This window comes from Pithys albifrons, chromosome 16 (genome assembly GCF_047495875.1).
Source record: "Pithys albifrons albifrons isolate INPA30051 chromosome 16, PitAlb_v1, whole genome shotgun sequence".
Classification (NCBI taxonomy): Eukaryota; Metazoa; Chordata; class Aves; order Passeriformes; family Thamnophilidae; genus Pithys; species Pithys albifrons.
This window is the reverse complement of record NC_092473.1, coordinates 10,093,632-10,109,734: the sequence shown is the minus strand read 5'-3', so window position 1 is coordinate 10,109,734 and position 16,103 is coordinate 10,093,632. Positions and strand designations below refer to the sequence as shown.

At 45.5% G+C, this 16,103-nt stretch overlaps 2 protein-coding genes across 2 annotated transcripts in view; one reads left to right on the top strand and one right to left on the bottom strand.

Moving 5' to 3' along the window:
• The window catches only part of BAIAP2L1 (BAR/IMD domain containing adaptor protein 2 like 1), a 34,979-nt gene extending 32,762 nt beyond the window's left edge, over window positions 1–2,217 (top strand). The window contains exons 13-14 of the mRNA XM_071571225.1: window positions 861–901; window positions 1,443–2,217. Coding sequence (XP_071427326.1) covers window positions 861–901; window positions 1,443–1,518 — 117 coding nt within the window. The 3' untranslated portion in view covers window positions 1,519–2,217. The remainder of the gene's footprint in view (window positions 1–860; window positions 902–1,442) is intronic.
• A 1,082-nt stretch (window positions 2,218–3,299) lies between these two features.
• On the bottom strand, window positions 3,300–14,919 carry BRI3 (brain protein I3). Its single transcript, XM_071570710.1, has 3 exons — window positions 14,313–14,919; window positions 12,835–12,949; window positions 3,300–3,689 (listed from the first exon to the last, which is right to left on the bottom strand). Exons 1-3 carry the CDS (start codon window positions 14,482–14,484, stop codon window positions 3,557–3,559), a joined length of 420 nt encoding a protein of 139 aa, XP_071426811.1. The 5' UTR covers window positions 14,485–14,919; the 3' UTR covers window positions 3,300–3,556.
• Between the last annotated feature and the right edge of the window lie 1,184 nt (window positions 14,920–16,103).

Here is a 16,103-nt window from a genome sequence, read left to right as displayed (position 1 = left end):
CTAGAGGCCAGTACTAGGCAGAGCAAGACAAACTAACAAAAAAAAAGATGGGTAGTTGATGAAGCTTTGATGAGGATTGGTGTTCAGTAAGCTGTAATTCAGGCATTTTTTCATTCTAATTAATTTTAAGGGCTAACTAGGCCTAAATCATGGTCTAAATCTATTTACAACTGATGTACATGACTAATTTCATTGAAATCACAAGTCAAGCATGAGTTAAGAACCCTGTTGAATGAGGACCTGAATAAATAGAGATTTCTTCACCTGCCTCATGGTACCATGAATATGGTAACTGGGAACTGCTGGTACAACACAGTGTGTCTGGAAAGGCTGACAGGCCTGAAATTTGAAATATTAAAACCAAAATGGCCATATAGACCAAATTATTAGTACAAGTCAAGCTGCTCCATAAAGGGTGACTGCATATTCCTGCTGCTGCATGCAAGAATGTAGATACCAACTTTCTTTGAGCTTTATCTGACACTTATTAGAAACAATTAGCTTGTAGTTTCAAATATGTAATTAAGCAAGAGGTGGGGGGGAAGTAGAAATTAGCTGCTTTCCCAACCTCCCCCGCAGCACAACTAGTTCGCCAACAGTTTTCCGTTTCATCCCACCTGAAATGCTGCAGCCTGGAGCAGCCTGGGACAGAGCCACACTGCCACCTCTCGGGTTACCCTCACTTCTCAGCACCACGTGATGTTCTGAGAGAATTCGGTTCAGCTGAACTACATTAACTATTCTAAATGGCTAAGTAGTTTAGCCTACTTCAATGACAGGGTCTCTTTCCCTTAGCAACATAGTGAGACCACCTGTAGCATGTGTTTATAATCTTATGTAAATATCTTTTTCTTTTACAGAAACCAGACATGAATGGCATTGTAAAACCACCTTTTCTAAGGTACATTTTTAACACTTTTACACTGATTGATTTGTGTTGATTTTTATATTCACTTATATTATCTATTGTAAGAGAAAGTAAGGATGTTTATCATTAATTTCTCTGCAACCTTTCCCAGACACTGGTAAAACATTATGGCTGAAATTGGTTGCACTTTTCTCCAGAGCAGCCTCAAGTGAAATGCAATGCACAGGCCCTTCAGAAAAATGTTTCTCTCCAGTAGTTTGACAGGGAGTAAGACTTAACATTTCTTTAACTGTCTTTGAGGGTTAAAAGCAAAAATCTTTGAAGACTGGTAGCTGTTTAAAAAAGTCCAGATCTAAGTGGGCATTAACTTCCCAAATGTTTGGATCACTGCAAAGTGAACCTTCATATGTAACTTTGTTTTACAAACTCAAGTTAAACTAAGAGTTGCACAGAATCCTTTGGTCTCAAACCATAACTTACTGTTCAAAGACAACTTTTATGAAGAAGCTGAACGGCTTAAATTTGGGGTTGGATTGCAGGAAGCCTTTGAGTAACTTCATGCATTTCTTTTCAGTGGAGAAAATCCCTTTGCAACGGTGAAACTCCGCCCCACAGTGACAAATGACAGATCAGCACCGATCATCCGATGAACACACGGCCCAGACACACGTTCCTCCTTCCTTACCAACACCCAGTTCCAGTAACCACCATTACTATCTCAACCTCTTCTAAAAATTTATTTAAATGTAATTACTGTACAATATTGGCATACTGGAAGGGAGCTCTGATGGCTTTTAAAACCTGTACTTTCTAATGAGGTAATTGCTTTGGGCTAGTGTTTGAGCACCTGGGCTTGATTTTACAGTATGCTTTTTTGTATTAGGATTTGTGAAAATACTGGAGATAGTTTGGATGCTCTAGTGAATCAGTGTAAGTAATAGCTCACAGATCTGAACCTCTGGCATTCATTATTTGGAAGCTGCAATGGTAAGTTCTAGAAGATAAGCCTGCATATGCCACCTACTAAAGAAGTGATTTTTTTTTTCAAACAGAACAATGTAACAACTGCCTTACTCCAGACTAGAGAATGGCCTGTATAAATGATTATATATTATTTTGTTTAAGATACCTTAGGTTATAAATAAATATTTATCCTTTAAGAATAGACAACTTGTAATGCTTTGTTTAATGTTCCCATACAAATTTTCAAGTGTTAACAGAAACCCATTTTCAGTCTAATGTTGTACTGTTAACACATTCTTCAATGATAGTTTTGTCTTTAGAACGTGTTGTCAAACTTTAAGTCTGATAAAAAGTCACAATAAAGCAGTGCCATGATTTTTTCTCAAGTGCCAATATAAAAAGCTGCCTTTGAAGTTCCTCCATCACTGCAGCCTCTCCCCCAAAGAGAAACAGCTGAAGTTTGAAAAGTTCAGGTTAAGCTGAGCAAAGGCCTCAGTGCTGGCACAGTGAAGTGAAGTGAAATTGAGCTTTTAACTTCAGCCACAAGCAGAGCTGAGCAGTTTGTTACCTCAGGCTCAGATGTGGTAAATCCAGCACAGCCTGTTCCTACAGTAATAATCACCTCAGAAATCAGCCTAGAATGCTAGAAACACTCTCTGCACCAGCAGCAGGTGCCTCATCCCTGCACAGCTCAGAGGATACTTCCCACCTGCTATAAAGCCTGTACTGTGATTAATCCTTACTCCAAATGCTTCTCCTTTACATATGCACACACTTCCTGCATCCCCTGGATCATTGGCTTTGTGGTGCCTACCTCTACTACCATAAACAGGGAATTCAACTCGTGAAATGCCTTTCAGTTACTTAATATCAAAAAATAGTATATGAGCATGTGCTGGCTCTTCTCAGCCTGCCTTTCAAGGCCAAGGCCACTGTTCTAGAGAGCCCTGCATAAAATCCACCCCTCAGTCTGAAACACCCACTGTTCAGAAGGGTAACTCACACCTGAACCTGTTTTCTAAAGCATATTAGAAACAAGTCAACCTAGACTGTATGAGCTTTCAATCATTCAGTATCAGAATGAAACACCTAACATGGAAAAGCCTTTACTCAGGGCAGCTCACGGTTGGCAGTGCCCCAGAGGGGGGGCCCTGCTGCAGGCAGAAGGCTCTGCTGTCTGAGACCCAACACATCTGCATGAAGCAAAACCTTCACTAATTAAAGCAGGGCTCTGACCCTCTCACTGCTTGTGCCTTCAGAGGGAACAGAGGGGCCATGAGCTGCAAAACTTCCCTCAAATATCCTGACGTCCCAAACAACTACAGCCTCAAACCATGATGATGGTTTATGATCAGCATAAGGGTTCTGGAAAATACTTATCCTTTACTGTAGCCACAATTAGTAACTCTGCTTTCAGACTACATGGTATCAGACACACCAGTCACATACTTAATAATCCAGCCACAAGTTGAGGATTGCAAAAGGAAAAGCAGTTTTATTTAGTTTTCAACAGGTGCCACTAAACATGGAAAACAAGTCAGGTTTTCATGTTTTGCAATGCACATGCTCATAAAAGATTAAAGTTTAAATTACATGCAAGAGACTAAATTTCTTCACACTTTACAAAACAGGTCTGAAGCAAATAAAATGATTGTACATGACATTTACATTAGAAAGAGTACGCTAAGAGTTGTAGCTTCCGAAAGCACATCCACGTCCATCCCCTCAGCCAAAAGCTGCCCCACAATTAGGGCATCTTCTCTGCCTCAAGGCAAGGCAGAACAGAATCCCAATTGGAAAGAATACAATGGCACACAAAACCCCAAGACAGGTGAAGGTGTCCTCCAACACGCCAACCCTGCAAAAAGGGAAAACAGACTCAGTCAAGGACACCCACCAAGTTTGCCTCCAAGTTACCACTTTGTGATTTGGCAGTCACTAAATCTCACACCTTTTACAGAACAAGGAAAAGTTTGGAGTTTGTTCCTGGTTTCTGCTTCTAAAAACTGATGTCCCTTTAGAACTGTAGGAGAACCAACTATTGATGTTACCTGGCTGCAGCTGAGCCCTAACTCCATGACCACCCTACATCAGAAATTCTGTTTCAGCAACAGCAGAAATGTCCCTCAATTTCAGTCCCTGACTCCTTTCCAAAGTTTTGAGTCCCCCAAAACGAAGACAAACAGTAAAACCAGAGTCTCCAGACTCTAGAAATTAACACAGTTTTACTAAATAGAAAATATTTGCTGGAGTTTAGCAAAACACTGGAACAAGATGTATCCTCTTGGATTCCCTGGTGCACTGAAAGTCAACACAAACAGAGCTAAGTGACCCTGAAGTACAGGCTACGAGCAAGGTGCCAAGGCCAATGAGCTGCTGTTTCCCTCGGAGCAGTCAGGGACAACCTCTTGTGTGTGTAAACAGAGCACAGAGCGAAGGAAGGAAGACCAGGCTCAAAGACCATTTCCTTACCCCAACTGGCTGAAACACTGCAACCTGATTAAACTTAAGAAACATTCACTTTCCCCTCAACCATCACCAGGAGCCAAAGGCATTTCAAAGTGTTCTTGATATTGTTTTTCAAAGTGTTCTTCATATTCTGCTGCTTATGCAACTTCATGTTCAGCTTAAGCTTTCCCTCATTTTAATGCACTTTATTTCTGTTTGCAGAATCCTTGTGATAGAAGTCAGCTCGGTATCTGATACAAAGGAACTGTCAGGGCACCACTGATCCCAGCAGTAGTTTTATCTTTTCATGTCCTCAGATAACACTCCTTTAAGGCAACAAGTTAAAAAATGTAGACTAATGCTGAAGCCACCACCTGGATCCCAGCACACAAGTGTCCCCAGCTCAGCCTGTGCTGGCCACTGTGGCTGCTCCCACACACTCAGCACAAACCACTCCTGTTCCCTGCGAGTCAGGCAGGCCCAAAGCTCCAGCTCTCAGGGCAGGCACTTTGTTTTACCATAACAATATAAGAACACCTGTGTGACCAGGGAAATAAGAACAGGGAGAGATCAGCTCTGCAGAAGTGTTCTGCTTTTGGGATACATTCTTCAGGACTTCAGATCCAACTATTTTTCCCAGAGCTGGATCACGTTTTGTAGAGATACTTTCAGTAGTCTAAGTATTACTGTTCTTTCCCCACAGCTCCAAAGAACTCCAGCAAAGCCTCCTCAAACATGGAAGTTTCACCTCTCTGCTCTCCTGCCCATAGTCAGCCAAGTAACATCCCACCTGGACAGAGAGGCTCAGACATACTCTGGATGTTTCTGAGGAATTCAAGATTCAGGCAGTTTCTCTACTACAGCTTCATCCAAGAAATGCAAAGCCCTTTCCAGGCATCACAATGACATCACAAATGCCATTACTCTGGAAATGCACACAGGGTGCAGCACACAGCACACCACAGCTGTTGTGCTTCCTGCCTTGCTTTGCTGTCACTCTGATGCCACCTCTCCCTTTCACACACCTTGGGCATTCCCCTCCTGCAGGCACTGCTTTGTTACTGTTTTGAAATCTCCTTGTCTCTTAACAATTCCATATCCAGTTCCTGCCCTGGAGCCCACATTTGTGACTAGTAAGCCACAGTGTCTAGTTAAGAGTATAAGCAGCCTATTGATGTGACCTTAGAAAATAAACACACTAATTAAACATTAGGGAGGGATCAATCAGGGTACTTCTGGTCAGCCCTGAGCAGCAATGACCGTGGCCCAACCCATTCCCATCCACCCTCTTAATCAGCTTGCAAAGGCCCAAGTCTATTGGTCAGCACATGTCCCTGACACTTTAAATAGAATTTATTTTAAACTCCCTTCTGCCTAAACAGAGTTCATCAGAAGTGTTCTGTGGTAATGCAAAATGCCAAGTAAAAATAAAAATGAGAAAACTGCCATCCATATTCAGCACCAGATGCAGGGGAAAGGCCCAGGGAGGGACAAAGCAAAGCACAGGGAGCACTGCTGGGTCAGCACTGGAGCAGGAGCAGGGCCAGCCCAGGCCAGCAGCAGAGCCAGGGACACTCACTGGGACACTGATCAGAACTGCACCTGCACAACCCCCACAACACACCTGTTGTTTCAGAGCCAGCTCCTGTCACATCCACAACAGTGTCCCTACACTGCAGCATCAGCTACACAAACTCTTCTTGGCTTCTGTTGATTTGTGTCACCACCTAATTTTAGATGAACACTTACCCAACCACTGCTTAGCCAGTTACTAAATTTAAAAGGAGAAAAAAATACTTTTTATCAAGGAGACTAAGAATATTTCACTTTTTACTTGTATATCTTACCTGAGCTACAGAGTAATTAGAGACTCCATATTCAAACTGTAGATTCACTAATGTAACCAAACATAAATTTTCTTCTACAGCATAAACCACATAAAAGCTGATTATAACTGCACCACTCCCACTCTAAAAATAAAGTGAAAAGGTTTATTTATACTGCAAGCAGCATCTTGGTTTTAAGCTGTAACTGCAGCTGCCAACTCCATATAGTAAGGTCAATTATTCTCACTGACAAGTATTTAAAACTAAATTATTTTTCAGACAACCTCCTTTTTCAAATTAAGCATTAAAACATTAAGATCTTAAGTCAAGTGCTCAGGATCAGAGGGCCAATAATGAGATCTGTGAACACAGCCTTGGTATGATTTAACACAGCATTTTTAGACTTATCACTACATCACAGTATTTAAATGTGGGCTTATCAGCATTTTTTAGCCCTTACAAATATAGTCAAAGGGTCACTCCAGGTAATCAAAGATGGGCTGGTGGTACAGGAAGATCTGCAAGACCTGGAAAGAAACTGCACTTGAGAAGACTCTTCTCCTCTGCACAGATACTCCCTCATTGATCAACCAGGTGGAATTTTCAAACCAGTATCCCAGTAATCCCAGTATTCAAACCTCCCAGTAAGGTTGGTAGAGTTTCAAACTTTAGATTTCAATGGAAACATCAGACTGGGGACAATTATGGACTTTGGAAGCTCCACACTAAATCTTTAATTTTGAACATACAAACAAAACCAGACAGCCTTTCTTTATCATCTCCTGGCTAATGCAACAGCAGCAGCTGCATTACATATGTTTAAATCTCACCTGCAAGAAAAAGAATTGACAATTATATATGCAACTGAGCAAGCACTGGATGTTTACAGTTTTGATTTTCATGAAGAAAAGTGTCAGCTCCTCCAATTCACCTTGATGGCATCTTGAATGGTTGTTGATCCATATTCACAGAAAGGACCCCAAATCTCTGTGTAGCCATGTCTTGCCCTCCTCAACACAAGCTGTACATACATGTAAACATAATTATCCTTGAAAATCACCCTCAAGTAAGAGTCACGACAGTATTTGCAGATTTATCTGAATTTCTTTGTGCTTTAGCCCCCATTCCCCACACAGAGGGGTGGCTGCAGAGCCAAAGCAATTCTGGCAGTGGGAACAGCCTGTGTCTGGCTCTTGTCTGCCTTGAAATGCCTCCAGATCACCAGCCCTCTCTAATGCAGGAGCACCACTGCTTTAATTCCAGCTCTGAGAACACACTAATTAGGAGACAAGCCTCATGCCCTCACACCAAGGTGCAGCCTCCCAAGCCAGGCTCTGCATGCCAGTCAGAGTTCTCTCACAGTGGGCATCTATCAGAAAGAACCAGACAGAGCCCTGATGTGGCTTTTCCTCCCTCATCTGCATGCACAGCCAAATTGGTACCACCTCTGGTGACCAACACACAAGGTCAGTTTCCTCCTCTTTCCCAAAACTCATTGCTACAAAGAAATCGTAATTATCACAATACAAACAAGTATTCTCCAACACAAATGGTGACACTAATGAAAAAAAAATGCTGTAACTCAGGGCCACTGACAGAGTGGGCATTAGGGACCAGATTATGATTTTTATACAGTCCCATTAGGGAATATATTTGCATAAAGTCTCATTTATAAGAAAGATATGTTTTGATTATTGTCCACAAATCATGCCAGACCAGAAGAACAAAGTCCTCAGAGGCTGCCAGAGCTGTGGGTGTTCTCATTTGGGACCCTGCTACAGGCTCGGCCCTCCACTCCATGGGGCTCAGGCAGAAACCTCCTGTAAGCAGCTGCTCTCAGGCTGAGGGGGGGAAAGTAAGAGCTCTCCTAGTCAGAAATTCCAAACAGCTCTGCCAGACCAAGGCTTTCCCCTTCATAGTCACGTGTGTGAGCCAGTGCAGGATTTCAGAGCCCAGCTGCTGCAGACACCGAGGCACAGCCAAGCAGGGATGGACACCCTGGCACGGCCCGGCATGGCTCAGCACGGCCCCAGTGGGTGCCATGGGAGCTGCTCTGAGCCCAGCACAGCCTGGGCCCCTGGGCCCACCCAGCAGCACTTGCTCAGCCATTCCTCCTCACAGCTCTCTCCAAAAGGTACTGCAAAGTTGGCTTCGCTCCCAAGGTTCAAAAGGATCTCTCTCAATGCCACCCTGCTGCTGGAAACCAAAAATCCACAGGTTTGCCCCAGACTGTCAGAGGTGCTCTCTAAACAGTGGGCTGCTCTGTTCTACCTTTTATTCTTTTACTTCTTTTCATATTTAACCAGTATATACTATGAAATTATATTAAGAATATCTACGTAAAGTTTAAATATTGTTGTTGTGAATAACTACAGAAAACCTGTATGCTGAGCAGCCTCTTACCAAACCCCACACAGCACTTGTGACTGAAATAATAAAAGTAAAAGCAAAAGACTGAAATGTTGAAGGACCTGGTCAGCTAAGTGCAATTTTCCCAGAGCCTACTCCCTTGGGTTTAATTGAAGAAAACAAAATTTCAAGCAAAATCTGACAAATTATCAATTTGTCAAGTCGAGAAAAAAAACACAAAAACCAACAAACACAAAAACCTAAACAAACAAAATACCCCCACGTTTGTGATAGGGAGAATGCTTTAAGAGATCTGAGAATAAATACAGTTTTATTCAAACTTGTCTCATCTTCCAGTCCTAGAGGAAGCTTCAGGGTTAGCAGAATTTGGGACCCACTGGATGCTTCTCCAGGAGATGCTCTGTATTTGTCAGAGGGGAGAGCTGTCCCAGCACAGCAATGTGATGTCCTTTCCCTCACCCTTTCTCCCAAGCATCTGAATATTGTTAAACAGGAAAATGAAAATCCACTGAGGCCCATCATAGGCCCTCTCCCAGATTTTGAAGAAACTGGCTTTTGCAACCATCAGATCAAGAGATTTTTCTCACAATTCTGAAAGGGATCTTTCCTCTGTTAAAGCAACAGGAAAACAAACATTCCTTTGCAGTTAGTTCTACCCAGCAATGGAAGATGGAGAAAGAGAAAATGAAAGTGGCCCCGAGAGAAGCAGCCAGGCTGAATTCTCCCAGCTAAACAGACAATTACACAGCTGGACCTCGAAAGGCAGTGTCTGTAATGACTCAATCTGTACTTGGGAACACAAAACAGTTTAAAAAGCAGGATCTGGCTGATACTTGGATGCCAACTAGAAGAATGGAGCTGACAAGATTCCACAAGTCAGTTTAATTCTCTGTACATCAGAGCTGGGAGAGGAACGCTGAGACAACAGGACTGCAACCACCCAAAACATTCTAATAATGCAAGGAAGGATGGGACACACATTAATACTGAGGTCTGTAATTAGAAAGCAACACTGACCAATTAGGAATGAGCATTATCTGACTAACAAATAGCTGTAAGCAAGAGGTACAGCCTGCAAGGCAGACAAGTCACCCCTCAGATGGCAGCAGAGCTTGAGAGAGAGAAGGGAAAGGATGCAATTCCCAGTGACCAGGGGCAGGCCACACACCTGAGAGCTGCTGCTGGAGATACTTTGTACCTTTTATGGCTGAGTACCATAAATAAAACCTAAAGATCCACTGTGCTCTAGCCAGATTACTAACCCCATGATCACCCATGACTGTAACAAAAAAGACACCAACCCAAATAAGAGTGTATTTCTCCTCAGCATCATGTTTTTTTAAGTTGGAAATGGTTTTTATTTCAACTAGCAACACCAATACATGCCACAGTGCAAAAGACTGCTTTGTATTTCTGATGTCTGAAATCCTCTCAATGGCCTTTAGCCATTATTCCACAGCCACAAACAAGGCTTTTTCCCGGTGATCTAAAACAGAGGGACTCCTCTACCCATCATGCACACCATCAAATCAAAAAGTAACAGGACAACTGACCTGGAAGTTTAATAGCAAAGTTTTTTAGGTACCATTAATAGCTTTTTAAGTTTTTGAATGCCCCTTCAACAACTCTTCTGTTCAGTGTTGCATTCAGAGTGTAGCTGCACGTTGTATTCTTCATAAAATAGGTTTCCAGGACAAGCAAGTGAACCAGAACTGTGCTTAAGGTCTTGAGTAGTCAAAGAAGATTATTAAGAGTTCTTTCTCCAAGAGAAGCAGCCAGTGTAACCTTCCAGAACATGAACCCTGACCCTTCAGGTTCCCATGAATATTTCCAATATTTTGCTTCCCATCCAGCCTCGCTGTTCTTTCTCATGAACTACCAGGCTACCAATTCCTTAATGACTCAAAAATCAGAGATCTTTCCCTCCTAATTTGACACTTGAATCTTGTTCTAAAGACAACTAGGAACAAACACAGTGATACTGCAAAGGAGACTAGGACACAGCACTACTAGATACAGCCACTCATCCTCAGGATTCCCTGATCCAGAGCAGTTCCCCAGTACTGAGGAGAGTTCTGCAGTTTAAGCACTGCAGTCCTGTGCCTCACAGTAATCAAGATGTCAGAGTTCTCCTCACAACTTACTTTTTCCACAGCCTAAACCAAAAACTGAGGATCGAAAACTAAACCAGGTTTTTGTGGAGCACATTTTGCTGTGGGTACTTCTAGCAGAGTACATCTGATGACTTAAGAAAACAATTCAAGTGAGGTCACTTAAAAACACTGAACAGATTACTCCTTTTCCCAAATTTGGCTAAAGTTATATATTATATTTGCAAATGATTCTTTCAAAAGTCCCTCCTAGACTATCCCAGGATAACTTCCAGGGATGGGGGAAGAAAAAAAAAAAGAACAGCAGCAAGAGCCAACCAATCTGAAGTTATTTCTAAGACCACTTCCACAGTAAAATGGTTTGAGCTGTACTGGATTCCAGGCCACAAGGCCTGTATAACACACTGCCTGCCTCTTACCAAGCAGTGCAGAAGAGCTGTCCTGTCTTCTGGCTGAGCTACAGCAGCAGCATGTTAATGCCAGCACTCAGGTGGCAGGATCTACCCCATGCTCTGAACAGCTCAGCACAGGCTTTCCCTCCCTGTTTAAAACACACACCTTCTAGATCAATAGCTCTGGCTGGTACAGGTTTTTCAGCCTTAACTGGTGGCATTTCAGCAGGCTCCTGTTCTTACACAGCACCACAGGACACTTCCAACTTGAATCCACCTCTGAGGGCAGCTGCTGACTCTCAAACACCAACTCCAGCGAAGCCAGGAGACCCCTGGGGGACCAACAGCCACTGCCACATGACAGCCTGGCAGCACTTCAGCTATTTGGGCAAGTCTGTTTCCTACATGTTTGGAATGGAAAGCAAGGGCTCAGACCTGCAGGACACCAAGTGCCTCTTTGCCAGACGCCGCCGGGGTAACTCCCATACACTTTAACAGAGGGGAGTGAGTCTGCATTTGAGTCAGAGCTGGCACAGCAGTGCCCAAACTGCCTCTGCCCTCACCCATGACCTAATATCTCGGGAAGAGAACTGAGAAGTGAAAGGGTCTCCAGCTGACTTACAGCACTAGTGTGGACACTCAGGGCCTTCTTCCTTTTTTATGGCTGTGGTCTCCAAAGGGGAAGTTGTTTTCTTGCTCTAACTCCAAACAGCAGCTGACCACTTCTGCTTTTCACCACTGCATCAGACTAACACTTCTAGTCAGGTCTATCAATCTCCCTGTTCTGCAGTTAAAGTGATGCCTTAGGATTTTTATATATTTGTAGATTTTAATACTTTATGTATTTGTAGATTTTTATATACCTATATAGTTTCTCACACTTGGAAGTAGCAGCTAACAGTTTCTAACAGTTACTCAAGGTTTGTGCCCATTCCTGAATTTCTGTTTAACTGTCTTTTCAACAGACAAGATTGTAGCAAGGACTTGGTGTCTGGGACACGTGCACCTGGACAGGGATAACAAGGCAAAACAAGATAGAAGGCCCAGAAGCCTTGGAGGTGCTCCAACAGGGCAATTCTGAGGGTGGTACCAGGGGCAAAAGGTTCTCAGGTTGGATAAACCCACTAGATATGATAATTAAGTAGTGTTATTAACTTGTAAGAACCCTGTACTGTATGTGCACCTATACACGCCATGCACCTGAAAGCTTCCACTAAAGAACTGCCCTCTATCTATACCAGTACTACCTCAAAAGTTTTGTTCCTTGATTTTAGGCAACAAAAGGACTTTCAGAGAGCCTTTAAAGCCTTAGGACACTGATGTTTTCAGCATATACTGACAATTACCCTGCCCTGTTTTGCACAGTCTGGATGTTGGGAATGGGGACACACACCACAAGTTCTTCCACAAGACTGCCAGAAAGACAGAAGTGACTATGGTCAAAGATTACAGAAAGTTTCACAATAAAATCACGTTACTCACCATCACCATAAACACATCAGAAGGGACTTCCTGTCATCCTCTGCCCCAAGAACTTACCCTTTACATCTGCTACTGAAGTGCCTTTTCATTAAAAGTACCACACACAGATCTTCCTCCATCATAAAGAACAGACTCATGGTTTTATATAAAGTGCCTTGTATTATTTATAGCAGCTGTCACAAGCCCATCAGGACAAGCTCATACCACATAAACCAAAGCACTCCACTGCTACATCTTGGTGCCTTTTCAATTAACTCTATTCTAGTACACACACAACAAGAAACTATTGAAAACCAAGGAACCATGTGGATACCTCTAACTGAAAAAGTAAAACCCAGAGCTGAGTTTATGTTTCAACTCAAGAGCCATTTTACCTGCAGGCAGGACAGCCACCAACTACAACCACAGAAGTGGTGGTGGCAGGCTGTTGAATAATGGTGTACGTGCTCGAATAGTTTGGCTGTGATGGCGGGGGAGGAACAGCATACCCTGAAATAAGAAAAAACCTCAATCACCACATGTAAGGCACAAAGAACAACAATAATTTAGAAGTATGACAACAAAACACAGAAAACAGGAAACAGAAATCTAGTCTTGATTGAGCACTTTAAGCTCTATCAAAAGTAGAGCTGGAACATCTGGCACATCTAATAGCAAAGCCACTTCATAAGCCCAAGTATCCAGCACAATTTAACTATCTCGAAAGGACACCAAGCTAATAATTAACTTCAAGAATTTGTTTCAGTGCTGTTGAGGACCAGTTTAAACAATGACCACAGCTTTCACTTCTGAATATTAGGTATCACGTATGTCCCACTCCAGCAGACAAATGAGTTGAAACAATAAATCTTCCTCTGGTTTCAAGCTTCAATTCCATATACAAAGTTTATAACTGGAGAGGTAGGAGTGATAGGATGCAAGTAGAGAGGAAGGAGCACAGAGAAAACACCCAACTTTCAGAAGGCCCATATAGCTAGCTAGAGAACACGTCATTTCAACAGCTGCAGTTAGAAGACACAGGCCCTCAACTAGTGCACAAACATTAAAGACTCCAACTGAAAAAAAGCATTTTAAAGGAATGATGAGATGTATGCACTGTAATCAATAGAGCCAAGGTACACTTTGCCCAGGTATGGTCATTTTGAGCTTCTTTCCCAGGGCAGAGTTCTGATTTTTTTGAATCAAGTTACACATCTGTGAAGTCCTACGTCACTACTAAAACTGAAAATAATCAGTAATACCTGTATTGTAGGAAAATAAGCTCCAAGTTATTACCAAGAAAATTAATCTGTGGCCTCAATGATTGATGACTCGGGTCTGTGTCTGCTGTGTTAATAACTTTTGAAGCATTCCTCTTTCCTGAGAGGCTACTTCGTCCTTTGACAGATGTTAGTACCAACTCGGCTAACAGAAGTACTGCACCTACTCACCTGCTTAAGTCTCTCCAAGACTACTGAAGTGCATCACGAAAAAAAGTAAACATTAACCAGAGTACAGCGAAGTGCAGCACGGAAAGCTCCCAGTTTGGGGTCAGTTTTAGCGCCTCTGCCATTGTTGCGGGGCAGGACAGCCGCGTGGGAGCGATGCTGCCACAGCCCGCCGGGACTTGGGGAGAGCACCACACACACTCCCCTGGGGCACGGCGGGGAGGGGAGGCCGGCGCTGGGGAACACCTGGATGGGATCGGTGCGCACCCGCCCCCCCGCGCGGAGAGCCCCGACACCGCCAGCGCCGGGGGAGCCGCTCGGAGCTCCCGCTCCTGCCGCGCACCCCGGACAGCCCCGGGACAGCCCCGCGGCACGGAGCGCTCCCCCCCAGCCCCGAGCCCGCCCTCCCAACCTCTCCGACTCACCTGCGGCGGGCGCGGTGCCCGGGTAGGAGTAGGGCGGGGGCGGCTGGAAGCCGGGCTGCGGGGCGGGGATGGCGCCGTAGTTGCCGTGCCCGTAGTCGTAGCCCGGCGCGCCCGGCGGTGCGGCGGGGCTGTAGGCGGGGGGCCGCTCCTGCAGCAGCGGTTTGCTGTCCATGCTGAGCCGGCGCTGCCTTCGCTGCCGCGGCGGGGCCGGGACCGGGACCGGACCGGGGGGCCCGGCAGGAAGCGGCGCCCGCCCCGCCCCGTCCCGCAGCTGCGGGGGGAGCGGCTGGGGGGAAGCGGCTGCCCCGGCGCCGCGATCGGGCCCGTCACGAGCCCGCCGCGCCCCCACGTGACGCCGCCGCCGCTTCCCCGGGCGGGCGGCGCGCGGGGCCCGCGGCCTTAAAGGGGCCGCGCACTGACAGAGCTCAGCCCTGCACCGACAGACCCCACACTGAGAGACGCCGCACCGACAGAGCCCAGCCCCGCGCCGACAGATCCTGCGCCGAGAGATCCTACACTGACAGACCACCGCACCAGCTCCGCACCGACAGCCCTGCGCAGACAGCGCCGCACCAAGACCGCAGCTCCGCACCGACAGATCCCGGCCCCGCACCCTTCTGCCCCCACCCCGTCAACAGGCCGCGGACAGGCCGGTGCCGCAGCCCCCGGGCCGGCCCGCTGTTCTCTCCTCAGGCCGGTGCTGGGTGTTCAACACGCTCGCTCAGCCTCTGTGTCCCCTCCCGTGCCCCCTCCCCGAATCGCAGCCTGCGCCATGTGCTCAGAGCTGACCCTGGCTGGGCAGGAAGGTTGGACCGGGTCATCTGCTGTGGTCTCTTCCAGCCTGACCCTTTCTGTGGCTCTGTGAAGTGCAATCCCTGCTGGAGCCCGGTGGCCTGAAGGGACTGAGGATGAGGGTCCTTACCCTCTCAGTCCCCCCAAACAGTTCAGTTTGCAGCAGCTGGAGGGGCTGCACGGCCTGGGGAGACCCCGAGAACCAGAAACAGGGATCAATTCTACACCTGTGATAACCCCAAGAGCCACTTTGTGTCATGTAGTAGCTAGAGGACTTCAGCTGAGCTCTGGGAAGGGTCGAGGGAAACCTGCATATATACAGGCATAGAGATATTCGCCGTGTGTTTGCGTTTACGTGGAACCCACAGTCTGAGAAATAAAGCAAAACTCAGCAGGAAACTGCACTGTGATCTGCAGTGACTTCAGCAAACTCTTACATCCCCCCCCCCCGCGAAGAGCTGCGCTGAGTGTTAACGGGAAAGAGCTCTGGGGGTGGTGGCACAGAGCACGAATGCTGTAGAAAGAGGGAAGGTTTTTGGAAAGGGATTGAAGAAGAAGCAGGAAAAAAGTCACGTGGTTCAAAAGAACACTGAAGTCAGGAAAAAAACACTACAGGAAGGAAGATGAAAGCAAAGGGGATGCTGCTTTCTCCTCTATAGCAAGCTAAAGGAGTTCAACAGCACTTGCACCGCACTCTCTGCTTCTGAAACCCAGGATCTCAAAGGCTGGACAGCCCAGGCCAGATGCTGCAAAGATCTTAAATGTCTTTTACTCCAGTTAAAACTTTGGCTTCTTCCCTCCACACCTTCACCCCCTGGGCTGTCTGACTCACCAAATCTTTTGTTTTGGAAATCACGGGTTTGTCCTTCACTACAGGTACAAACACAGCCTGACTTATCACCACAGCAAACGCTGGTGACTCCCTCCCGTGATAGGGGCCTGTCCAGTAGGGAATGGTTGGCCCCATTTCATGGGAAGGGGGTAAAAAACTCCATAAAC

Coding starts and splice junctions, on each gene's coding strand:
- BRI3 (XM_071570710.1), bottom strand. CDS start 14,484: ATGGACAGCAAACCGCTGCTGCAGGAGCGGCCCCCCGCCTACAGCCCC. Junction 12,950..14,312: donor GGGCACCGCGCCCGCCGCAG/GTGAGTCGGAGA, acceptor TTCTTATTTCAG/GGTATGCTGTTCCTCCCCCG. Junction 3,690..12,834: donor GGTGGCTGTCCTGCCTGCAG/GTAAAATGGCTC, acceptor CCCTTTTTGCAG/GGTTGGCGTGTTGGAGGACA.